Consider the following 27,203-nt stretch of genomic DNA (forward strand, 5'->3'; position numbering starts at 1 on the left):
GGTATTGATTTTGTATCCTTTTTTGTGTCCCGTTTTTTATTACAGGAATCAAACTCATGACCTTGCACTTACCAGATAAATGCTTGAACCACTGAGCTAAATCCCCAGCCCCTTAGTTTGTTTCTTCATTCAGGGAGTCTTTGGAGTACTTTTTGAAGGCTTGTATGTAAAGATTTATGGCATTTGCCTTGTTCCCAATTTTAAAGGAAAAACTTACAACTTTTTTTCACTGAACATGACCTTAGTTTGTTATAATTGCTTTAGATAAGATTGAGATAAGATCCTTCTAAATCATGAATGGATGTTGAATTTTGTCAAAGGCTTTTTTTCAGCTAGTGAAGTAATTGTGTGGGGGGCTTCTTTTTTTTTGCCATTTCTGCTTATGTGATATATTACATTTATTGATTTGTGTGTATTCAAACATTCTTTGCATCTATGGGATGACGCCCACTTGTTTGAGATGTATGATGCTTTTGATTTATTTATTTTCTTGCCAGGATCTAGTTGAAGATTTTCACATATGTAATTATTAGGGATGGCCCTGTAGACATCTGTTTTGGCTTGGTCCTTTTCTCATTTTGTAATCAGGGTAATGCTAGCTTCTGGTAATAGCTTTGGAAATATTTGTTATCTTTCAATTTCATTGAAGAGTTTGAGTAGTATTGGCATTCCAACCTCCTTGAAGGTCATATAGAAGTCAGTCAAGTAGAATTGAAAGGTAAATCCATCAAGTGCTAGGCTTTTCTTAGTTGTTACTAAAAAATGCTGCTTCAATTTCATTGCCTCTTATTGTATTATTCAGAATGTTTCTCTCTTCTTGGTTCAGTCTTGATACTTCATATATATCTAAGAATTTATCCATTTCTTCTGGATTCTCCAGTTTATTGAAGTACAGGTTTATCAAGTAGTTACTAAAAATTTTCTGGATTTTGGCAGGATATATTTTGATTTCAAGATTTTTATTTCTAACTGCTTTGATTTGGGTCTTTTCTTGATAAGATTGGCTAAGATTTTCTGTATTTTTTTTTTATTCTTTCAGAGGACCAGTTCTTTGTTGTATTGATTCTATTAACATTTTTAGTCTAAACTTTATTAATTACTGCTCTGAAATTTATAATGTCCTTCTTTGTACTAACTTTGCATTTGGATTATTCTTGTTTTTATAGGTGTGTCAGGTGCATTGTTTGGTTATTTATTTGGATTCATTGTTATTCTGATATAGACATTTACAGGCATCAACTTGTTTATTAGGATTGTTTTCATTGTGTTCCATAGGTTTTGGTACATTATACTTCATTATTGTTTGACTCTAGGAATTGTCAATTTGTTCTTCAGTCTCTTCTGTGAATCACTGATTATTCAAGAATGTTTTGCTTAATTTCTGTGTGATGGAATAATTTCCATGGTTTATTTTGTCATTAATTTCTAGTTTAATTGATCTATGATCCAGTAATATTCACGGGTTAATTTTAATCCTCTGTTGTGTACACACTTTATTTGTTGGTATATGATTTATTTTTGAAAAAGTTCCATATGTTGCTGAGGGTGTGGATTCTATGTTTATTGGGTGGAAGATTCTATATATTTATTGAGTGAATTTGCCCAAATGTGTGGTTCAACTCTGGTATGTTTTTGATTGTTTTTAGTTCACTTGATTTGTTTTTGATAGTTTCATATTGAGGCCCCTACTATAATTGTGTTTATGTTACCTGATCTTTTATGTCCAGTTCTGTTTGTTTTCTGAAGTTAGATATCTCACTGTTTGAGAAAAATTACTTATTTCTTCCTATTGAGTTGTTCCCTAAACCAATATGTGGTGACCTTCTTTGCCTCTTCTGTTAAGATTTGGCTTCAAGTCAACTTTGAAAGTGCAATAGCTACTCATGCTTATTTTCAGACCCTTCAGACTTGGAGTCTTGATTTCTTATCTGTGTATTTCTTTATGGATCAAACTATTTGTCATATACAACATACTACTGAGTTTTGTTTTTTGAATCTGTCTGCCAATCTGTGTCTTTTGACTGTAGAATTGAGACCATTCATATTAAGAGTTATTACAAATAAGTAATAACAAATAAGTAACTTGTTTCTGTCATTGCATTGTTTTCTTGTTGATGATTCTTTTTCTTCTTTTTTAACTACTCACTCTGGGTGATGTATTTATTCTTGTGGACTGTTTTTGGCATTGTTGGCTTCATCGTCTCTATTTAGGATACTGAAAATATTTTGGAGTGCTGGTTGATGGTCATGCATATTTGTGGTGTTCTTTGTCATGAGAAGACCTTATTTCTTCATTAATTTTAAAAAATTTGTAGTATATATCTATTTTGAATGTTGTTTCCTTTTAAGGCTTGAAACACTTCACACCAAGCTCTCTTTGACTTCAAGATTTGTGTTGAGAAGTCTGCTGTAAATTCAGTTTATTTAGCTTTTTAAGTGTTTTGTGGTTTTTTTTTTTTTTTGTGTGTGTGTGTGTGTGTGTGTGTGTGTGTGTGTTCCTTTATACCAGTGAGGACAAACCTTTTAGAGCTTTCAGTGCTGAATAGTGAAGTATAGCACACATGCCATACATTCACCACCACTATCTTTTATCTTACAAGATTCAGTCTTTGTGTTAGATTTTGGGGTTTGATGTGTTGTGAAGAAGTTCTTTCCCTGTCTATTGGGTTGTTTATACCTTGCTTATCTGTGTGTTTAATTCTTCCCACATTTTTTATGCCATTTGTACCATCTTTTGATTGTTCATTAGTTCACTTAATATTAAAACTCTCTCATTTGTGTCTTGTAGCAGCTGTTGGATACATTTCTCATGTTTTTAAGTTTTCTCTAAATAAGTGATCACTACTATTGGCATTAACTTGTAGTTCTAATGCTTTGTTTTTACGTTGTTCACTGGTGCTCTTCATATTTCAGTAAAAAGTTTTATATCCTGTATTTGTGTGGTTACATTTTTGTGGAGTCTGTTTTTTTTTAATATATTGGTCATTCATGTTTTATATTGTATGTTTATGTCAGCTAGCTTTTTGTTAGTGTCTTCTGTAAGCTCACAGGTCATATTACTTATTAAGCCCATTGCCCTTGTAGTTATATCATCTTTAAGGTTGCTGAGAACCTGTTTTTTTTTCTTTTTTAAATCTTCTCCCTTATCATTTCAAACAATTTTTTAAAATCTTCTCCCTTATCATTTCAAACAATTCAACTATGTGGCTTTTTCCATCCCATTGATACTTCATGGACCAGCTATGAAGGAGCTGTGAATTCTGGGAGGCATTTTGTTGCCTTGTTACTTCACAGTTTGTATGTTTGCATGCTTACATGCATGCATGCACTTGTGCACTGAATTTTTGGGTTGATTATATGGGAAAGACTTTGTTGCTAGTATGAAAATATCTTTAGTGGGCTGCTTCTCAGTGTTGCTGGCTGGTTATGGCTAGGTAATGCCTTTGCCTTAGTACTAAGATTCAGCCACTGCTATTAATCTGGGAATGAAGGGCACACTACAATTGGCCTAGTACATAGTTCTCTTGAAATGAACTGCAGTATTGCTAATGACAGAAAGACCTAACTTTCCAAGTAGTAACAATCACTTTTAGAACAAAAGCCCACACTGTTTTAGCAGTTTACAGTAGCTCTGAGTTTTGGGGCTGGCTCTTCTGGACCTGTTGTTTTCTCCCTAGGTTTCCAACCCTCTCTGAGCTTACTTTGTGTCAGCAGAGACAGGTGAGTCTCCCAGGGGCAAGAGTTCGCTTTCTAGGTTGCTGTTTTCTTTTATCTGTGTTGTGCCTCATCTCTACAGCTTCTTTATACTTGCAGCTTTTTTCTGTCAGCTCCTTCCTAATTCCCAGAGGTCTGTTTCTGTTTTTTTTTTTTTTTTTTTTTTTTTTTCTTCTTCAGATTGTTTCCTACGTGTCTCAATGCCAGGTCCTGGAGAGACTGTCTTTTGCTGTTGATCTCAACTCTGTCATTTTTCTATTTTGAAAACCAAATTTCACAAAAATATATACAGTTTGATCCTGTTTTTATGTTAAAACTAGTTGCTTAGTGTGTAATTTATTTTAAAATATAATTGAGATTTTATTGTATAGTCTATTGTATGACCTGTTTTTTTTTTTTCCAGTTGTTCATTGTGGACTTCCATTCATGCTAGCACATACAGTTCTATCTTACCAATTTTAATAGATTTGTAGATGTAAATGTGCTTTTTGTTTTAAAATGGAATGTGTATACTGTGTTATTGTGTTTGTCTGGATTCTCCTCTTATCAGTGGTTTCAAATTTTATGATTTTAGTTATCCATGGTTAACTACCACCCAAAAAATATTCAGTTGAAAATTCTAGAAAAAAATTATGCATTTTAAATTGCATACTATTATGAATAGTGTGATAAAATCTTGCACCACCCTTCTGTCTTGGAAAGGATATGTAGTTCCTTCAGTAAATCTATAGGGCATATATTATTTAATTGTTTGCCACTTAGTTAACATCTTAATTATCTGATTAACTGTTGTAGTTGCTTGTTTTCAGGTAACTCTCATTTTACTTATTAATGGCTCAAAAGTACAAGCATAGTGGTGCTGTGAATTCAGAAAAATCACAGTCTATAAAGAGCTTTCTTTAAATAAAGAATAAAATATATGCTGAAGTTGCCATTATCCACAGTACAATGATATTTAGAGAGAGAAACTATATTCACATGACATTTATAATATGCTGTTACATTTTACTTTTTTTATTATTATCTTACTGTGATTATTGTCAAATTAAAATTTTTTGTGAATATGTATACATAGGAAAGCATGTAGTGTATATAGAGCTCAGTACTATCTTGTTTCATGTATCCACTGTGTATTTGGCACATATCCCCACACATAATGGAGACAAATGTAGATATTAATGTAAGAAGAAGACCTACATATTGGGAAGAAAGAAGACTTTTTATTCTAGGGTATTGTTTTGTTTTTTAAATATTGATACATATTTAGTCAAACAATACAAATATTACTATTTAAAAAAGAAAAACAGCTTTTTATTTGAAAAAAAAAAAAAAAGACTCCTGTTGGTAGAATATATAATTTTGGAAAATTACTCATGAAAAATCAGTAGCTCCTGAATTGACTTTAGCCATAAGGAACAAAGCAGGAAGGAATCAGAAAATTTTCAGTGAGAAAGCACTATCAATGAAAATATTAGCAACATTTGGAATTCTATCTAGCCTGTGCTTTATTGTGTTTATAGTTTATTTTATCTAACAAAATGTAATTATTTATAGAAATTAGCTGTTACCTTTTTTTAGTGAATTGGGAATAATTTAAGCATAATCATCAATAGTTTATGATGGGGCTATAACTCATGATTCTTTCTGCTGGTTACCTCTGACTTGAATTTGATCTTTCCTGCTGGCTTGAACATGCATCATTGTACATGCATCACTGTCCAATTTGACAGCTCATACCAATTCTCAGGGAGTCTTTTAATTGCAACAATGCAAGAAAAGGCATTGATTTAGCAAATATTGCAGTTCCTTAAGGAAAACATTAAAATGTAGAGAAATTTATAATATAATGAATTTGTGATCCAGCACTTGAAATGCATATTATTTACAACAGTGGCAGGGCACTTATAAGATTTTAATTGATGTGAACAGCATTTATATTTAGACAGTAATTATTCAGGTTCAAGCAGCTAATTACATTTAGTCTGTTGGTAGAGTTTTTATTTATTAATAAAAAGACTGATAAAAATGGTTAGAGCCATTTGTATCACAGGTAGTACAACTGCATAACATCAAAGTCATGGATGTGCCAATAAAGATTCAAACTGGTGAGGATGTGTTAACTTTGTAACATCTTAAAATTGCATTTTCTCGTTTAGCTTCTTATTATTTCAAATTGTGCTTCCTAGACTTCTGTAACTAGTCATAGTTTTCATTAGCATAATGTCCTCCAAGATCATCCACGTTGCTGCAAACGGCGGACACAGAAAGACAAGTACTTAAGGGAATTATATATGAAATCCAGAGCAGTTGAATTTAGAAGAGGAATTGTGGTTGCCAGGAGCTGGGACATGGAGAAAATGAGGAGATGTTAGCTGAAGAGTACAAAATTTCAATTATAAGATGAAAAAATTCTGGAGATCTACATACAACAAGGCACTTACAGTTTATAATTATATATTGAATACTTAAAACTTGCTAAGAGACAGCTCTCTTAAGTGTATACACCAACAAAAAAATAACTAAATGTATAAATGATACTAATTAGTTCGAGTCTAGAAGCTATTAGACAAAAGTCCATTTACATCCAAATGCTATATTTTGTACCTTACATAGTGATTTTGTTTGTCACTTATACCTGAATAGAGCTGAAAAAATAATTTAAAATAATGAAATCGGGCTAGAAATGTATCCTCGGTGGTAGACCACTTAACTTAGCATGGTGAAGGCCCTGGGTTCCATTACCAACACTAAATAATAGTGACAATATTAGTAATAATGGATATAACTTTAAATTTACATGTCACAATGTGAATGCAAATTATACTTTAGCTTTTTCTAAGAGACAAATTTTCTTATAAGATTTGGTCAGTTGTGCTTTATATTTATGTTTTAGATAGAGGTTTATATTTTGCTGTTTTGAGGGAAAGGGGAGACAGGGTCTTGCTGAGTAGTTCAGGCTGGTCTTGAACTCATTATGCAGCCCAGGCCAGCCTCAAACTTATGGATCCTCCTACCTCAGCTTCTGGATTGCTGGGATGAGCATGTACCACTGTGTCTTGCATAATGTGAATTTTAAAATGCTTTTATTTTAAATTTTAAAAATACATGTTTGCATCACTTTTTGTTTGAATTAGGTAACTGGGAGTAAAGCATATGCTATAAGCCAGCAAATTTATGAAGCATTTAAATCACTGTGGACAAAAAGCACCAAAAAAGAATCACTCCCTGAGCATAAAGGAAAAACTAAGGTAGAGTTAAAATGGGCTAAACAGATAACCAATAACTTTTGTTTGGGTGGCTGTTGGCTTGGATGGGCTAATGGTAGTTCCAAAAGAAATAAATGATAAAATGAAGATTAAGGAATCATAATAACTTTGTATACTAGAGTTGATTTAGGATATTGTTTTCTTGTGGTAAAGTGATTTGCTTATAAAGGAAAAATCTTTTGATATGCAGCTAGGAATCTCTGATGAAATAGAAATACCTGCAAAAACAATTAACATCGTGAAACAAAAGCCAGAAGACTTCAGTTTTGAAACAATAGAATCTACCACAGGTTTGTTTGAAATATTTGTTTTATTTTTATTCTTATATAAAGTAACTTTTCATCATTATGATTTGTAATTTGAGCTTGTGTGTTTTCTTTATATATGATTTTGCTTTCTCAAATATGAATTTTATAGTTTTGGATTATGAGGTACTTAGATATGGGATTTTTTTCATCACTACATAGTTCACAATTGCAAACCTTTGTATGTGGGGATCACAGTACTATAGTAATGCTAATGCTGACAAGTTGATTGAGTGAAACATTTGATATCACTTTATAAATGTGAACTATTTTGTTATGAGGAGGAAAATGTACCTCTGTATTCTAGCAATTTATAGTGTGAGTTATACATACATAAATAAATACTAGGTTCCATTTCTTGTACTACTGGCCTCCTTGTCAGCCTTAGCTTTTATCATTTATATTTGTATTAAAGGAGAACTTTAGCATTTAATACTACCATATAAATAGCACCAACTATTGGTGTTATTATAACTTTGTTAGAATTTATTATTAGCAAATAATTGTTCCTAGGACCAAATATGTGACTTTCTAAAAAATGCTAGTATGATTTTACTATGATCAAAATAAAGTAGCAGAAACCAGGCTTTGTGACAGGTGCCTGTAAGAGGATCAGACAGGAAGATCTCAAATTCGAGCCCAGCCTGAGCAAGTTAGCAAATTAGTGAGGCCCTGTCTCAAAGAAAAAACAGTGTAGCTTACTATATAACATGATTTCAGCAGTATGATCACATAAATTCACCAGTCACTGATTTGCCTGGGTTTGTTTAAATACAATGTGAATGAGTCAACATACTAAGTTGTTTTATTACAAAGGAGATAGGACTCCTTTGTAGTGGAATAGTAGGAAATAGTAATAATATCTATTATTTCTCAAGCATGTACTGATTTGCAAAGTATTCTGAGTTCCTTGTGGTATTCATTCTATACCCACAAAGCAAAGCAAAACAAAAAAGTCTGATATATTAGCAATTATTCCTATTTATTATGAAAACACTAAGAATCAGGTAGCTTAAGTAACTTGCTCCAACTTATGTAGCTTCTGAGTAGCAGGGCTGTTTATAGACTGTATATTCCTGACACCAAAGTGGAAATTTTTTCCATTGTGTCTAATTTTTCTAATTTAAAGCCAGAATATAGTCTCTAATTTCAATTTCCTCACCACTAGTCTTAATAAAAACTTTCAAATAGCAAACCTGATTTAAATTTTACTATTTTCCTGTGTTGCCTTCCTTTTTACTGATTACAGATATTTTTTTTACTGTCTCTGAATAACTCACAGTTGCCTATGATTCTAGAGTATTACAGTAAAGATGAAACATACTGTATCTTAAAAGTGGCACCAAAATCGTGTCTCAGTAATGGATTTTCTTTACATGCCTGGATTTCAGAATGCATATCCCCTGTCTTGCATGATGAGGTGTATGAAAAGCATTCTAAAGAGATATGCAAGGGGAGAGAGAGATGCCAGTGGTTTTCCTCCTTATCATATATATCGTAGTTCAGAATGCTATACAAAGAAATTCAGTGGACCCTGTTGTTAGGTATAACAAAAATTTATATCTCATGTGTTAGAGTCTGAAAATCCAACACTAGTGCACCAACATGGTTAAGTTCCTGTGAAGGCCCTTTTCTGGCTCTGGACAGTTTACTTCTTGTTTTCTCACATGCCAGGGAACAGAGGGAAATGTTCCCTGGATTAAGCACTCAGGACACCTACAAGGGCACTAATTCCATGCACAGGAACTCATCTTCATCACCTCATCTAATCCTAATTACTTCCCAGAGGCCTTACCTCCTAATGCCATCACATTGGTGGTTAGGCTTTGAATATAGGATATTTGACAGGACACACACATAGAGTTTGTAATATCACTCAGAATAGATTGTACCATCCTTAAAATTAACCATTTCTATATTTCAAATGTGATCCCAAAGTTTTGTGACATGGGTAGCAGAGTGATTGTAATCACAAAGTTTAGAATTAAACTTTAGTCTGTATACCAGATATAGTATTTCATAATTCTGTTACGTGTGGCAGGTTACAGAGCACCTCTAACCTGAGTATTCTCATCCATGAATATTAAAAAATGCCTGTATTTTTATTAGCATAGATTAATTATTTTGTTGATTAACACATTTTTATTAATAACCTGTGATATCGTTATCTAGTAAACCTATCACCAACACTTTTCACCATACAGAATTGATTGAGCATATTATCTGATTAATGTGACACTGAGAATGAGCTTTATTGTTTTTCTAACATCTTGTATACATTTAAGGTGAAAATTATATTATTTTGAAAGTCACAAATTTGGAAATTTGATGTCTTGGATCTATTCAGGAATATTAAAGAAAATCTTTCAGTCTTACAGGAAAGCAGCAGTTGGCAGCCTATAGTCTGTGCTAGATCTGGATCATTGGCTGTTTATCCACAAGCTAAGAGTATATGTTTTAAGTGATTTAAAAAATTAAAAGAATACTATTTCATGACCAGTAAATATTGCATGAAATTCAGATTTATGGACATTAGTCCATAAATTTTTAATAAAATATAATCACATTTGTTTGTTTCTATATTGTGTTGGACTAATTTCATACTACAATTATAAGAGTTGAGGCTGTTTTAATGGAGAATGTACTCTGCAAAAAATTGAAAATTTTAGTCCTGGCCTTGTGCAGAAAAAGTTGGTGAATTCTTATTCTACATAGAGTGGATGCACATACACAAACTTTTTTCCTCCTTTATTATATTTTCCAAGGTGTGTGTGTATGTCAGATGACTAGCCAAATTCAAATTTCTGAAGGGCAAAACCAATTTTTTTCAGCATTTTAATGTGAAGAGACAGAAATTGTCAGGTCATCAAACAGAATCTGGGGAGTGCCATATGTAAAACAGAGAGAATCCAGAAAATGAGTGGGTGACTCACTAAAACTATACCCTAGGCAAAGCTAGCTTAATTCTTCACTGTATTGAAATGATAAATGTTTCCCACTTTTTAAATGAGGAAAGTGAGAACCCTCTCTGCTAGATAATATCATCCAGAATCTTTACAGTTCTTTTCTATGTAGTGTCCTTAGTATAAATAATTTAAGTACTAGTTATACAAGAGATAGAAAGATTTTACTAACAAATCATGCTGACTGTACCCCAAGGCCTGCACTGCATGCCCATCCCATGGAAAAAGACTGAAACATGCTAGATGATAGCCCTGTGTCCCCAGCATGTTTGAACCCACACCATGTACCCAACCTAGGGGGAATCCTGGGACTGACTAGATGAGCCTATGCCAGGGTCTGCTCCTGGTATCACAGCACAGGGAAGTACAGGTGACAACCAGCATATCCACTTGATTGAAGATGAAACCAGCACCTAGGAGGAATGTTTTGCTTAAGACTGAAGTATTATGCTACAGAGTTCAGTTGAGAAAAACCTTGGAAGATAGGCTTAGAGATGGGAAGAGCTAAGGTTTCTCTTGGGATTTCTTGGGAAACCTAGAATCAGATCAGGAAGTTGATAGGGCTTTATTCTTTTGAGAGACCCCAGGCTAGGAGGGAGAAATTGTTAGAAGAAGTTGGCCTGAAAGAGAAGGTAGAGAGTCTAGTGATTTCCTTGATCTGTGGCACTACTGCCTATATTCACTAGAAACTAGTGTTCTAAAGTACTGTAGGCTAATATACAGAAGGTCTGTCTGCACTAAAATCATAGTTTTACTTCTGGTTAAGGGATGTCTGAGTGCCCTGTAAGCTTGGCAATATCTAGTTGACATTTGTTCCTATTGATGTCCCTTAATTTACTATTATATCCAAGGTAACGCAGTAGTGGCTATCAACTGGTTTTCTCTCTATGCCAGTATCTGGAGTTCCAGATGATTTTAAATAATGAAAAAGTGGATATCTGCGCACACGTGATGAAGGGGAAGCAAGACAATGGGAGAACACAAAAAACTCCCAACTCTTTTAAGACATGGCAAAGGGAAACAATGGGAAAAAATGCCAGGTAGTGAAAATTCTACTAAAAGTTTATATAAGAAATGAAGAAACAGGTGAACTCAAAGAGGAAATAAATTTATGACATTATCATTCAATATGCCCATAGTTAATTCAGAGGAAAAATAAAAACTTTGGAAACCTGACCAAAACAATTTTATATAAAATCCTCCAAAAATGTCAGAAATACTTGAAATAACTGTATAGAATTCATAATTACAGAAATGTCCAATGTTGAGGACAAAATGGTAGACTATGAAGAAGCAATAATAACAAAAAAATACCTAAGAAGAAAAGACCATGCAGCAGGTACTAGATGACACTAAGAAGACAAACTTATACCTATTTGGAGTCAAGAGAAAAGCTCTAAGACAACACTGATTGGATTATTATTATTTACAAAACTCATAGCAGAAGACTGCCCAAATATGAGAAAAGAGTTCATTACACAAGGGAATGAGGCTGCCAGAATACCAGGAAACTATGAGTGAAAAAGAAGCTCACTATGACATATCCTTATTCAAAAGCCTAATGTCCAACAAAAACCAGAATTTGGTCAGAGTAAAACAAAGAATCACTTCTAAAGGAAACCTATTGGAATTACAGCAAACTTTTCAACACAAATCTTAAATCCAAAATTTAGAGTGATGTATTTCAGGATGTAAGAGCAAATAACTTTCACCGTAGATTAACTTACTAAGAAAACTTTCTTTCAAAATTAATGGAACAATAAGAACATTTCACATAAAAGACCAGCTCAAGAGATTTATAACTACAAAAATGGCACTCTAGGTAATACTCAGGAACACTTTAGACAAAACAAAAATAATACAGCCAAAACCCCAGACGAAATAAAAATGCCAAGTAAGGTCAATGGATATAAAGTAATAAAAAAATGAAAGAAAAGGGGGAAAAAAGCTACCAAAAGAGAAAGAATATAATGATAGTAAATTATCAACATATCTCAGCAATATTTCTCAGTGTTAAGGACCTCAGTTCTCCAATTAAAAGGAAAATTGTTCAACTGGATCACAACACAGAATCGAACAGTTTTCTGTATTAAACTCATATAATCCAAAAATTTTTCATGAGCTACAAATTAAAGGGCAGAAAACAATATTTCATGTACCGGGACTCTGAAAACAACCATTGGTAGCAAATTTAAACTCAGACATAGTAAACTTCAAGCTAAAAATGATTAGAAAAGACAAAGAATATTACTGCATACTGCCTAAGGGAGCAATCCAACAAGAAATCATGATATTTATAAATATGCCCCAAATACTGGAGTATGTATCTTCATAAAACAAATGCTGCTGAACACAAAAGAAGAAATAAATACACAGTAGTTGTGAGGAATTTTAACACCCCACTATCACAAAGATAAAAAGTCAACTAAAATCATCAATAAAGAAATATCAGAGCTGATCTACACCTTTGAACATGTAGATTTAATAGATACATACATAGTATTCCACCCTACTAAAACAGCATATGCATTATTTTCTGCAGCAAATAGTACTTTATCCAAAATAGATTGCATGCTAGTACACAAAGCCTGCTTCAATACAACAGAATTAAAATTACACCATGTATACGATCAGACCTCTGTGAAATGAAAATCTAAGTCAATAGCAAAAGAAATGGAAAAGGTAGAAGCACCTGAAAATTAACAACATACTGCTAAACAACTACTGAATCACAGAAGAATTTAAGAAAGAATTTAAAATTTCTGGTAGTTAAAGGCAGTTCTTCTACAACTCACTGAAACATCTGGGGCACTGTGAAAGTAGTCGTCGGAAAAGTTAATGCTTATTTTAGGAAAACAGCAAGCGCAAATGACCATATTAGCAATGTTAATATGCTTGAGAATCAACAAGAAGCATTGCCAAAGTCAAAATTCAGGATAAATATTACAAAGGTTAGAGCAGAAATCATTGAAATTGAGGCTAACAGAATTGTACAGAAAATCAACAAAGAGTTTATTCTTTGAAAAAATACCAAAAAAAAAAAAAAAAAAAAGAATAGTTCTTAGCCAGACTTATCAAGAAAAAGAAAGGGCTCACATCAATATAACTAGAAATGAAAAAGGGAAAATTACAACAAACACTATTGAAATCTAGAAGATAGTAACTACTTTGAGAATATGTTCTAACAAATTATAACATTTTGAAGAAATGAACAGATTGCTAGACTCACACAAATTAACACAGCTAATCTAAGAAGACACAAAAATGCTGAGGAACCCAATAATAAGCAATGAAAAAAAAAAGAGTTATAAAGAATCTACAAACTAATAAAAGCCCATACTTAACCTTGATAAAAACTATTCATGAAAATCCAGTAACCATTATTATATTAAATGGGAAAAAGCTAAAAGCATTCCATCTAAAATCAGGAAAAAGTTTGCTCTATCTCTACTTTTATTTAAAATAGCACTTGAAATATTAGCCAGACCTATCAGATAAGAGAAAGAAAGTAAAAGGACCTGTATAGGAAAAAAAAAATAACGCAAATTACCATTATTTGCAGATGACATGATATTCTACATAGAAAACCTAAAGAATTTTACCAAAAACCAACTAGAATTAGTAACCAACTTCAGCATTTAAACAAGATGCAAGTTCAACACACAGAAGTCATTAACATTTGTGCACACCGTCATGAATTTTCATGAGAAGGCAATTATGAAAATATCATTCACAGTAACTTTAAGAAGGATGGAATATGTAGGAATCAATTTACAAATGAAGAATCTCTATGAAGAAAAGTACTGTAATTACTCTGAAAAACGAGATTGAAGAGGATATGAGAAAATGAATGATGTCTCCTCCTAGATGAGTTCCCTAACCCTAACAAATATTGTCAAAATGCCTGTCCTCCCAAAACTGTTACAGAGATTCAGTGCAGTCTCAATCAAAATATCAACAACATACTTTATGGGTCTAAAAACATCCTAAATTCATAGGAAACCAAAAGAGACTCAGAATAGTAAAATCATTTTGCATTACAATACCTTAATATAATAAAAGCAAAGCACCAGTCATCACGATACCATACTTCAAGCTATACTACAAAGAAAAGTGATAAAATGGTATGATACTGGTACAGAAACAGACACATGGATGAATGGAACAGAAAGGAGGATAAAGAAACATCTGCAGATACATTCAGCCACTTGATCTTTGACAGTGAGGCCAAAAGCATATGTTGGAAAAAAGCTATTTAACAAGTGGCGCTGGGAAAACTGAGTGTGTGCAGATTGAAACTAGACTCATGTCTCTCGTCATGTACTAAATTAAAATCAAGGGGGCTTCCAGGTAGCAGGGAGCTTCCATGTGTGAGCTGAAGCCTGCCACAGAGATTCCTACCTAGTTGTGCAGCCATGGAACTCTGCCTGAAACCTGGTAGGCCCCTGCCCATCATCCCTGAACACTGTAGAACCTTGGGTCATCACTCTGGTCCTGGTTGGGCCCCAACAAGCTACTTCTAGGTAGCAAGGAGCCACTGTGTATGAGCTGAAGGATGTCACAGAGATCCCTACTTAGCTGTATAGCCATGGGACTCTGCCTCGAACCTGGTAGGCCCTCACCCCATGTCCCCAAACACTGTGGGACCTACCTATGGGCCATCACTCCAGTCCTGGCTGGGTCCTGCCGGGCAACTTCTAGGTAGCCAGGAGCCACTGTGTGCGAGCTAAAGCCTGCCACTGCAATCCCTACCTGACTGTACGCCACAGAACTCTGATTAGAACCTGGTAGGCCCCTGCCCAGCATCCCTGAACACTGTGGGACTTTTGGGTGATCATTTGGGTCCTGGTTGGGCCCCACCAAACATCCTACAACTCACCAAGCTGAGAGCTACCACCTGTGAACTGAAGCCTACCACAGCAACCTCTACCGAGCTGTGCAGCTGCAGGTCTTTGCTTGGAACCCGATGGAGCCATACCCAGAGACCCCAAGAAGCTGAGGAGCATTAGAGTGCCATGTGGTGTGAGCAGAAAGCCTGCCCAGTTTACTCCATATAACATTCAGCCTTATTACGCCACACAGAATCTGGTAGGGCCCTGCCCAATGACCTCTAGCAGCTGGAGTACTTTGATGAGCCACATGGGGAATGCTGCAAGGCCCACAAAATGCACATTCTGTATCTGGGGATTCTCTGAATGCCACTAAACAACCAGGGAATACAGGAAAATGACAAAAGAGCACAATGCAACCAGAAACCTCCAGCCCAACCCAAACAAGCCTAGGAGACATGGTTATAGAAAAAATGTAAGACGGACACCTGACACTTCTGAAATGATAACGACTGAAGTAAAGAAGCAAATCCATGAAGCTATAAAGGGACTCAGATCAAAAATAATCTCCCAGGTAAAAGAAGAAATGATAAACATAACAAAAGAATTGCTGAACACATCTAAGATATAGTTATTTATTGTTTTGTTTTTTCCTCTAATACAGAAGATATAGATGTACTATGCCTATATATGCCTAGAACTTTACCTAAAGAGTTTATATGAGTTGATTTTAGTATGTATAATAGTATGAGCAATTACACAGAAGAAAATGAGACACCATGGTAGCCACTGATTATTTCCTATCATTTTGATTCAAAAACCAGTAATGCTTTTATTCTTGGTTTTGATTGGTTTTAGTCTGTTTTCAGTTATTTGATTCCAATATGTATGAAGATATGGATAGCTATTTTGAAGAAAACAAGAGATATTATGGTAGCCATTACTGATTTCCTAGTATCTGGTCTTGAAAACACTTAAGGTTCTCATTCTTATGATTTGATTGCTTTTATATTATTTTGATGTGTATTAATTTATTTTGTGGAAAGGTATGGACACCTATTTTGAAGAACACATGAGACATTATGGTAGCCACTGTTGATTTCCTGACGTTTTCTGAAATCCTGTGGTATTCACATTGTTTTACTCTGTTCTACTTTGTTCTGTTTTGTTTTGCCTTGTTTTGTCTCATTATCTTTAAAATAAACCCCCCAAAATATGTAGTCATTAATTGAATAACCCTTGTAATAATAAATTGGATTTCATTGGAATTAAAATAGCTTCATCAAATGGAATGTAAGAAATAAAAGTAGCTCATGTGCTGCGGTATTAACATATCCCAATTTTTCATCAATTCAGTCAGTGAGTATTTGAGATACTTCCATTGCTTGGCTATTATCAGGGTTCCTTCCATGAAATCTTTTGTGTATACAAACATATATTTTCTTTCCTAAATAAATAAGTACAGGTATAATTATTAAGGCTTGAATTGGTGTAAATTTATTTTCATTAGAAACTGTCGAACAGTTTTCTTAAATGGTAGTGCCATTTAACATTTACATGAGTTAGACCAGGGATATATCTCAGTGGCACAGCACCTGCCTGGCAAGTGAAAGGTCTTGAATTCAATCTCTATTACCAAAAAAAAATTTTTTTTTACATGAGTGTATCAAAATTTCAGGTTTTTCCACCACATGTACATTTTGTATTTTTAGGTATTTTAATTAAAGTTCTTCAAAATACTTCATTATGTACTACCAATAAACTGTAATTTTAATTTACATTTTCCTAATAACTTACAATTTATATATTTAGTGTTTGGTCACCTCTTTTACGAAGTGTTTGTTTCTATTTCTCTCTTAGATTGTCTTTAAGTTACTGTTTTTTATGTTCTTTATATATATTACATTTTAGTTTTTGGGAGATATTATATTGAGACTATTTTTGCTCAGCTCTGCCTTCTATTTTTACATAGCCTTTAATGAGGCTATTTAATTCTAATAAATTCCAATTTATCCTTACAATGATTATTGAATTATTGACTGCATTTTAGGAATCCCATCTTGTTGATTCCTTCATTTTTTAAAACTTTCCTTCAAAACTTATGTATTTTTTAGTTTTACTTTAAATGATAAATTGTTTGTTTTTATGGGGTAAAATGTTTCAATACACAGGCATGTTGTGGGATGATCAAACCAACATAATGAGTATGTTCATTGCCTAAAATATTTACCATTTCTTGAGAGAATATTTCAAATCCTTTAAGTTGTTTTGAAATATATAGCAACTATAGTAAATTGTACAATAAAACAGCAGAATTCATTTTCTAATAAAATGAAAATAAAAATAAATCATAATGGGTCAAACATATTAAACAAAGTAGAAACACCTATCGTACTGGAAGATAAAATAGGTCAAATACTTGCAGTCATAGATACAGGAAAGAATTTTCTGAGTAAGACCTACAGTTGCACAAGAAACAGCAAGAATCAACAAATGGTATTACATTAAATAGAAAGCTTCTGTACATCAGAACAACCAATTATTAGTGTGAAGAAAACCTATAGAATAAGAAAAAAGGATTTGTCAGCCATTTCTCAGAGCACTAATCTCTAAAATAATATAAAGAACTAAAAATATTAGACCACCTAGAATAAAAGACCCAGTCAAGATATGGGCAAGTGAAATAAATAAATAATTTTTCCTCAACTGAGGAAAAATTACAAATGACCAAGAAATATATGAAATATATGTTCAACATCTGTGACCATTAGAGAATAAAAATTAAAACAACACTAGCATTGCATCTTACAACAGATAGATTTGCCATCATTAAAAAATCAAAAAATAACAAGTGCTGACATGGTTGTGGTGATAAAGAAAACCTCTTGCATTGTTAGTTAGAATGTAAAGTACAGTCGTGATGGAGATTTCTTAAAGAAGTAACATTAGAAATTCTGTTTGACTCAGTTTTCCTCTTCTAGGTATCTTCCCCAAAGAACTACAGCAATAAATGCATATCACTGTTTACAGCAACTCAATTCATAATAACAAAATCCTGGAAGCAACTTATATGCCTATCAACAGATTAAGAGATAATGAAAATTTTGTATCTATACGTAATAGAATACTACTTGGCTAAAAAGGCAGATTTGAGATATTTGTAGGAAAATGGATGATGCCCATGGGAAATATGTTGAGTGAAATAAACCAGACACAAGAATAAATACCATCTGGTACTCTTTATTTGTGTAAGGCAATGTACAAAGAGTGTAATAAAAGATAAATGGGAGACAAATGAATCAATCTTTTGAAACTGGGAAGGAATCCATGAGACCAAAGGCAATGAGTGTGGAAGAGTGGAGGGGAAAAAGTAGAATAAAGATAAGTCACAGGAACCAAATAACCTCAGTGAATGTAAACATATGCCATAAACATGTGCTGGGAGTAGAAATATCAACAAGAATAAAAATGGGCAAGGGGGAATTAAAGGAAGAGGATGGGAAAGGGGGTAGAAAAGGAAGAAAATTTAAAAAAATACAGGTTGTATTACATACACATAATGACTCCCCAAAAGATATTAATAAGAAAAAAGAAAAAGGGAGAACAAAGACTCAGAAAACTCTAGGAAAAAAAGCAATAGCAGCATACATACAGGGCACCTAAATATTGAAATTAGAAGAAATAAGCATTACTATAATTAATATGCTAAATGGAAAATAAATGGAAAAAATAATTGAAAAGATGGAGAATTTCACAAAAAATTAAGTCCATATGCTTGGAGTAAAAATTACATTTCTTGAAATTAAGAACTTACTGGATGGGTTTAACAACAGACCTTTATTACATATGATTGAAATCAGTGAATATTTAAATTTTTAAAGTTTGTTCAAAACTTGAAGATAGGTTTGCAATGTGTGATAGAGAAAGGAAAATTTTCTTAAAAATAATAAGTAAACAGGCAGTAACAATTCAAAGGCTAGAAGATGACAAGAGGCTAGAAGACGATAAGTTAAGAATAAAGACTATGACTGAAGAAGCAGGGGCACAAAAAAAGGAACTATAAGGGCTATTCACAGAAATAATTAAGGAAAACTTCCCAAGCATAGGAAAAGGAAATGATATTCAGATGTATGAGGCATACAGAACTCCAGCCACTTAAAACCAAAACAGAGCCATACCCAGACATATAATAATCAAGATCTCAGAAATACAATATAATATTAAAAGCCATCGGAGAAAAGAAACAGATCACCTATAAAGGAAAACCCATTCAAAATCATGGCAGACTTCTCCATATAGACCATCAAGAAGAGCTTGGAGTGAAGTATTCCAAGCCCTCAAAGAAAATAAACTCCAGCCCAGATTGATGTACCCTGAAAAACTGTCTCTAAAAATGAATGGAGAAACAAGATGTTTCCAAGACAAAGAGGTACTGGGGGAATTCGCGACCACCAATCCAGCCCTACAGAGAATATTGAAGGACATTCTAGAGAGAGAGAAAAGTATCAGGATTTCAGGAACAGTGGCAGAGAGGCCTTAATGGAGAGTAAAGTGAAATGAAGTAGAAAAGCAGACAAATAATGGCAGAAAAAGCACAACAGAAATGAGTCAGAGAAGGTTGGCTATAATCTCTAATATACATGGAGTTGATACCCTAAAAAAAAAAATAAGAAAAAGAAACAAAAAAGAGAGAAACGTAGCCAGAGTAGATCAAGAGTTCATGTCCACTGAGATGCTCTTTATAGGAAATATAATTAACTTGAAAAAGGGTTTACAGACTGAAAATCAAATACAGGAAAACAATGCTCTGTGTGACGGAACCAGAGAGTAATAGGAGCAACAGCCAGCACCTGCAGATAGGTTGGAAACACAGGCTTTAAAAGGTAAAGGAATACAACTTGACGTCAAGTCCAGGAGGGAGAAGGTTCAGAACCACTTAGGTAAATAGCAAGTTGTCCCCCCTCCGAATCTAAAAACAGAGAGGTGATGAGACCCAAAAACGCACAGTATACCCTGGGAGAGTGAAAGGTTAAAATTGTCGTAAAAAGAAGACAGAGGATATTTTTAATAGTGTACCAGGATTTAAAACCTACATTACTTACACTGCTGTGCTTAAATGGATTATATTCTGTCCCAGTTTGTCTACTTGCACTAGATCTGATGGCACAGACAGCTATCCTAAAAATAATAGGATATAGTATCATAATCATCCTTAATATCCTATTAACTTAATCTGAAGCCCTGTATAACTTACTGTTTTACCATGACTGATCTTAATTAAATCTGATTTTTGGTTGCTGTTTGGTATCAACAGATTTTATTGAAAACTGTTATGATGGATAGTATCAAGTCTGAGTGTATAGACAACTACACTGAAGATGACAAGATTCACTATGATACCCATTCTGGTTTGATTATTACCTGTTTTTGAAGTTTTGCAGTATCTCCAAGTTTTGTTTTTATTAATATTTTTATGTACTGCTATATTCGATTATACTGTGTCTGATAATATAGACAGTTCTATTGAAGATAACAAGAGACAACACAGTAACCATTGTGGAGCACCTTGTACAGTGGTTTTATATGACTTTTTTGTTTCATGTGTTTATAGGAAAATGTTCTGTTTTGTTTTGTTTCTCCAATGTAGAAAGGATAGAAATACATGTTGAGACTCAATCATGTCTAGAACCTATAAACAGTTTAGAAGAACTATCTTATAACATATGATAAAATGAACAACTACTTTGAAGAAAAACAGACACTGTAGTACCCAGTGCTGATTCCATGGCGTCACGATGTGAAATTCAGCAATACTATTATTCTTTGTTCAGAGTGATTTTAGCTGGCTTTGATTTGTTTAATATTAACATAAATGAAGGTATGGATAACTGCATATGTGTTTAAGTGTACAGGATTGATAACCATATAACTAAGTTTTTGTTGGATAGTTGAACAGAAGTGTTTGCAGTCTTGCTATTTGAATCACTACTCTGTATGCTTCATTTTTGTAACTTGAATAACTATTTGTAAGAGGACAATATGTAATCATCAACTAGTGATGTCTTACTGTTTATTTTTTTTAAGTATGTATTATTTCTACCCCTTTTCTGTTTTGTTGAGTCTTTCTTTAAATAAAAATTTTAAAAAGTTTTTTTTTAAATTGTCAGGTGAGGTGGTGAACACTTAGAACTCCATAGGCTGAGGCTGGAGTATTGCCTCGAGTTCAAGGCCAGCCTGGGCTACATAGTGAACTCAAGGCCAACCTGAATTACAAAATGTGTCTGTCTCAAAAAATTTTATTGCAGTGAACTACACATTGTTGCAATCCCCCCTAAATAAACTTTCTACACATTTTTAATTTTTTTTAAATTTAAGATTAAAAAGACACAAAAAAGAAAATCAAAAGCCATACAAACAACATCAAGAAACCAAGTACAGTTACACCATAGGTCTATAAAAGAAGATGATAGGAATTTGACAATGATTGTAGTATTGCTTAGTTACTTAAGGGTGCTTAGATTAACAAATATAGACATACAAACTGGATCTAAACATATGAGTATTAACTGTTCTTTTTCAATAACTAATACTATGAACACATCCCTTTTACCACTTTCTGAAGTAGTTCTGGAAGTCCTTTTAATGCCATCCAATGGAAAAGCAGGTTTGTAAAAAATTAAAGCATGTCAGTATTCACCTTATTTTCTGCATTTAGAGCCATGCAAATTCTAGCTCTTCCCATGAGTCAAAATAATCATGAAAGGTAAGCATTTTAAATTGAATCAGGAGGAGGGCTCTTCTGGTGTCATGGTGCCAAAATGCTTGCTCCTAGCACATTAGAGAGAGGACCCTAGCTGGATGGGCTGCTTGCTGTGATCTCTACTACCTACATCCTGTATAGAAAGGACACTAGGAGACCCTTAAAAAACTGTGCAATGAAACCTTTGAGAAACAGGACTTCCGGAAGAACATGGCAGATAGGTAACAGCAGCTATGGAGGATCTCTGAGATAGCCAGCTTGGATTCCAGGAATAGTGCAGTGTGGGGAGTCCTGAGCAGGGGGAGATATACCTTGCCGACCCAGGAAAAAACTAAGAAAACTGAGAGAAACCAACTGGAAATGCAATCCAGGTGCTACAACTGGAACAGCTAAAGTCTCAGTGTCCAAGCTGGAACCCGTGCCTCTGGAAACCATGGCTTGAATTTCCTGCCACTGCTGCTGCATCTGAATCAGCACAGTAGGGATAGAGATGTGAAAGCTCTGAGAGCGGGAATCGGCAAACCAAATGTAGAGCAGAGCTGGCAGGGAGCCCTGCATTGACCTGCAGTGAGTGAGAGGAATGGAGACCCTTCCATAGACTAGGAGACTCCAACAGAGCACATTCTGGGATTGGGTAGACTAGCTGGAACAGGACACTGCAGTGATTTCAGTCACATATTCCCCTCTCGAGTGGGATTGGTGGGGAATGCTTACACCTGGGTGATACCACAGACTAAGATGCAGTAGGCTAGCCCAAACCAGGTCCCTGCACCTGGCAGTGCACCCTAACTCAGTGAAGCCTTCAGCAGGTTGACTGACCTGGAGGAGCGGACCCAGCATAGGCTGCCCAGGTCTGTGTCTTCCTAGTACACTGCAGTGGGCGGGAACACCTAGCCAGGGTGATTCAAATAAACTGTAACCAACAAAGAAAGAAACTGGGCCTCCTGTATATGCTTGTATGGAAAGAAAAAAAGTATGGGAAGAGGAAGCAACAAGAAAGGGTCCTCAGTCTCCAATCCTGAGAACACTGATCCAGTAAAGGTAAATGCAAAACATGCAATGTCAGGCATGGCACCAATAGACACAAAGTGATATCTCTGGGGCTTCATAGACGAGTTCAAAAGTGAAGTATTTAACCAAGTAAGGCAAGATATAAGTAGAATAGTTACAGAAATGCTAAGCACCTCCCAAGAAAAAACAGATGGTGGAATGTAAGAACAGAAAAAAAGGGGACAATTGCTTGTGACGCTGAAAATAGAAAAAATGTAGAATAAGTGAAGCAGGTTCAAAGAGATTACCAGGAAGGTAAAAACTCTATCAAAAGCTGGCATAACAACGTGAAAGAAACTAAGGATACATTATTTGAACTGGAGGACAAGTTTGTAATGTTGGGGCATGAAAGGAAAAACTTCTTAAAAATAACAAGGAAATACGCAGTACCAATACAAAGGCTAGAAGATGATAAGAGGATCTATAACTTAAGAATTAAGAATGTAAAGGAAGAAGCAGGGATACAAACAAAAGAACTGCAAAGGCTATTCCCAGAAATAATCAAGGAGAACTTCCCTAATATGGGAAAAGGTAAAGATATTCAGATCTTTGGGGCATATAGGACCCCAGCCACCTACAACCCAAACAGAACTACACCCAGGCATATAATAATCAAAATTCCAGAAATCCAGTATACGCACAGAATATTAAAAGCTGTCAGAGACAAGAAACAGATCACTTACAAGGGAACACACATCAGAATTACGGCAGACTTCTTGGCACAAACCATCAAATCACAAAGAGCGTGGGGCAAAATAATTCAAGCTTTGAAGACAATAACCTCCAGCCAAGATTGATACATCCTACACAACCGTCCCAAGCGATTAATGGAGAAACAAGGTGCTTCCAGGATAAAGAGGAACTAGGGAAATTTGCAACCACCAACTCAACTCTACAGAGAATACTGCAGGACTTTGTAAAAGATAAAAATACCAAGATTCCAGAAATAGTAGCAGAGAAGCCATAATGAATGGAGCAGAAAGCAAAAAGGAGAAGACAAACTGACAACTAATGACAGAAAAAGAGCTCAACAGAAATGAGGCAGAGACTGTTGAATGGTATCAACAGCTATTTAGGAGAAAACAAGACATCATAATAGCTAGTGATGGTTTAATATCTTGTTTTGCTGTCCTATCAAAATTTTTTTTCTTCTGTCTCCATCGGTCTTAACATGTTGTCTTGTTGGATTTTATTATATGTGATAATATAAATGAAAACTTTTATAGACAAGGAGATAGTACAGAGACCATGGTTTATTTTCTGTTGGTTCTAAATACCCTGTAATGCTGTCATTCTCTTGAATGGTTTTACATTGTCTTGATATATTTGATGCTACAGTACACGAAGGTATACGCAAAGATTTCAAGGAAAGAGACACTATGATAACTACTTTTATGTTGGGATATCTTGTGGTGAAACACTATTTTGCTTAAATGGTAATATTCTGACCTGTGCTGTTTTGTTGCTATGTCCTCTTTTATCTCGATCTCCTTTTTTATTAGTTTTTTTTTATCTTTTTAATTAAGGGAAAATTCAATAAAAATAGGAGGATATATTATAGTAACCCACTTTGATTTTACCCTGTATTGCTCTCACCATATTGTTTTGACTGATTTTACTGTATTCTGTTTTGCTTGATAGTACCAAGTTTGAGAGTATAGGCAACAAAAGTGAAGATAATAAGATTCACTATGATGCCCATTCTGTTTTGACTATTATCTTTTTTTGAAGTCCTGTAATGTCTCCAATGTTTTGATTTTATTGGTTTTGTTATGTACTGTTTTGTTCAATTTTATTATAGCTGATTATATAGGCAATTCTTTTTAGGATAGCAAGAGGCATTATGGTAACCATTGTTGATCACCTTGTATTCTGTTTTACATTATGTACTATATAGATATAGTACATAATATCTATACTTTTGATTGGGCTGACTCTGTTTTGTTATGTTACATTTTTTTTTCTCTGAAAAAAAGTAATAAGAACTGTGGGAGTAATAAAAACTCAAAATATGTAATTGTCATTGTAAAAAAGAGGAAAAGAAAGTGTTCTAAAGGATATAACTGCATGAATATTCAAGTGTATAAGATGAATATCCCTATTACTGAGGTTGTGTTGGATCATTGCACAGAACTGTTTGCAGTGTCACTGTTTGAATGTCCACTTTATATGCTTTAATTTTGTAACTTGAACAACTATTTCTAAGATGACCACATGTAATCTATTAACTAGTGATTTCCTACTTTTTATTTATTTTTTGGAAATTCTGTATAACTTGTACTCTTTTTCTGTTTTTTTTTTTTCTTTTTCTCCATAAATAAAATTAAAAATAAAAAAATTGAATCAGGACATTCAGGCAGTCATGGCAGCACAAGTAAAGATACTCATGAATTAGGACTTTCAGAACTGCTTCTGAAAGTGGCAAGAATGGTAGAATAATTGTATTTAAAGAGAAGCATATTATTTAGAGGGAGATTGGTGAAAATTTTACTTTAATGATTTTTTCATTTAAACATTTCTGTATCAATTATACTTAATATATAGGACAAATATTAGAAAGTAGTTTACCTTGATTAGTATCTTTAATACTTTCATTTTAAATTATTAAGAAGCTGAATGTTAAATATCATCCTGATTTAAAGAAAAAAAGTAAAATTTCTAACAGTCATAACTTCACTTTGTAATTTAATGATCTGTCTCATGCTTTCTACTTAACTTGTTTGAATAATGTGAGAACTATTAAAGAATAGAATGTACATAATGAGTGACTGAAAAAAAAATCGTTAAATTTTAAACATCTTTGATTTTTTCCAGTTTGTTGTAATACCTGCTATATTAAATATTGCTGAAGATCTTTATGCAAAAAATAAATTTTTGTTAGAGAACAGACACAAGATAAGTTGCTGGATGACTTTTGTTTTTTGTTTTTGTTTTTGTTTTTGTTTTTTGGTACCAGGGATGGAATTCACAACCTCACACTTGCCAGGCCAGCGCTTATGCTGCTGGTCTAAATCCCCAGCCTAGACACGAAATAAATTGCGATAGAAAGTGTCATAACGTCTCTTCTTCAGTTTCAAGAAGAGTTTTGTGATAACTCATTCTTTTAGAGGAAAAGAGATCCCTCAATAAATCTTCCCTCAAATATGACATTTCCAGAAGTGACTTGCAATTTTAAATATGGTGGGAAGGTTTTCCCTACCCACCCTGTTTAAAATTGCAAGTCATCCCAGAACTCTGCATGCTTCCTGCTGCTTTACTGTTCTGCATAGTGTTTACCACATCTGATCTAATATATATTTTATGCAAATTACTGTCTCACATAGCTTGAATATTGGACCCATATTGGCAGTTATTTTATGACTTTTTCACGTCTGTATCCTAGTACAAAAATTTTGTTAAATGACTGTTTTTTTTCTACTTAATATTTATCAGGTACTACCCCATTTATGCCTGACCCTAAACTCATGGATCATGGGCAGTCTTGTCCAGAAGATGAAGACATGTACAGCACTAGAAGCTAAAGTAGACTGTATAAAGAACTACAATATGTGTGAAGTTGCAAGTGATGATGAAAAATTCGTGCAGTGGGTAACTGACATACACTGTATAATTTAAATTGTTTTTCTTTGACATCTTCCAATGTAGAGTTTGACCAATCATGTAAGTAATTAACACTGACTGAATACAAGATAAAAATATTACAAAATTGATTAAGTGACACAGGTTGAAGTATCAGGTCACATTTGATGGCTTTTAATGACATTTATTAGAATCCAAAAAAAGTAATGACAAACACCAAGGAGACTGAAATTTGTATATATATGCTTACATACACACACACACACACACACACACACACACATATAGTACATATTTTCATACACTTTTATGTGCTTTAAATTTGCAGTTAAATGAAAACAGTGTGTGGTGCAGGATATGTTCCTTTTTCCCCCATTTCTCTGAGTTGGAATAAAATACCTATATGTTATGACTTGGTTGTTTTGTTTTATTAATGTTAATTCCTCTTAAATACCTAAAAAAAAACTCTAAGAAGACCTACAGTATGTGGCATGGGCTTCTAGTGCTAGTCAGTAATCTTTCAACTAGTTCCTGGGAAGTTTATTATTCTATTCCCCAGAACAGTTATTGGAAAGCCTTTATTCTTCTCAAGTCTCACACCTGTCAAAGTTGGCATTGCTTCCTGTTTTATCTAGTACAATTATTGCATCAGTGACTGTGATGGATTAACTAATGGTCAACTTGTAACACTCAGGTAAACTGAATCAGTATGGTTTTGGGTGTGGAAGGCCCAGCTG

General features: G+C 34.0%; 1 protein-coding gene across 8 annotated transcripts in view; it reads left to right on the plus strand.

The window, feature by feature from the left end:
• Window positions 1-26,878, plus strand: part of Apool (apolipoprotein O like) — a 110,758-nt gene extending 83,880 nt beyond the window's left edge. For 5 of the 8 annotated variants that reach the window (XM_003470965.5, XM_063246142.1, XM_063246143.1 and 2 more), the window contains 3 exons: window positions 6,849-6,962; window positions 7,171-7,270; window positions 26,320-26,878. In XM_003470965.5, the coding sequence (XP_003471013.1) occupies window positions 6,849-6,962; window positions 7,171-7,270; window positions 26,320-26,408 (303 nt within the window). In that variant the 3' untranslated portion in view covers window positions 26,409-26,878. Of the gene's footprint in view, window positions 1-6,848; window positions 6,963-7,170; window positions 7,271-18,058; window positions 18,302-20,391; window positions 21,232-26,319 lie in introns of those variants that run through there. The other 3 variants (XM_063246144.1, XM_063246145.1, XM_063246146.1) reach the window with 3 other exon arrangements.
• The last annotated feature ends 325 nt before the right edge of the window (window positions 26,879-27,203 follow it).

Source organism: Cavia porcellus, unplaced genomic scaffold (genome assembly GCF_034190915.1).
Source record: "Cavia porcellus strain 051 isolate PalLab524CR breed Dunkin Hartley unplaced genomic scaffold, mCavPor4.1 scaffold_3, whole genome shotgun sequence".
NCBI lineage: Eukaryota > Metazoa > Chordata > Mammalia > Rodentia > Caviidae > Cavia > Cavia porcellus.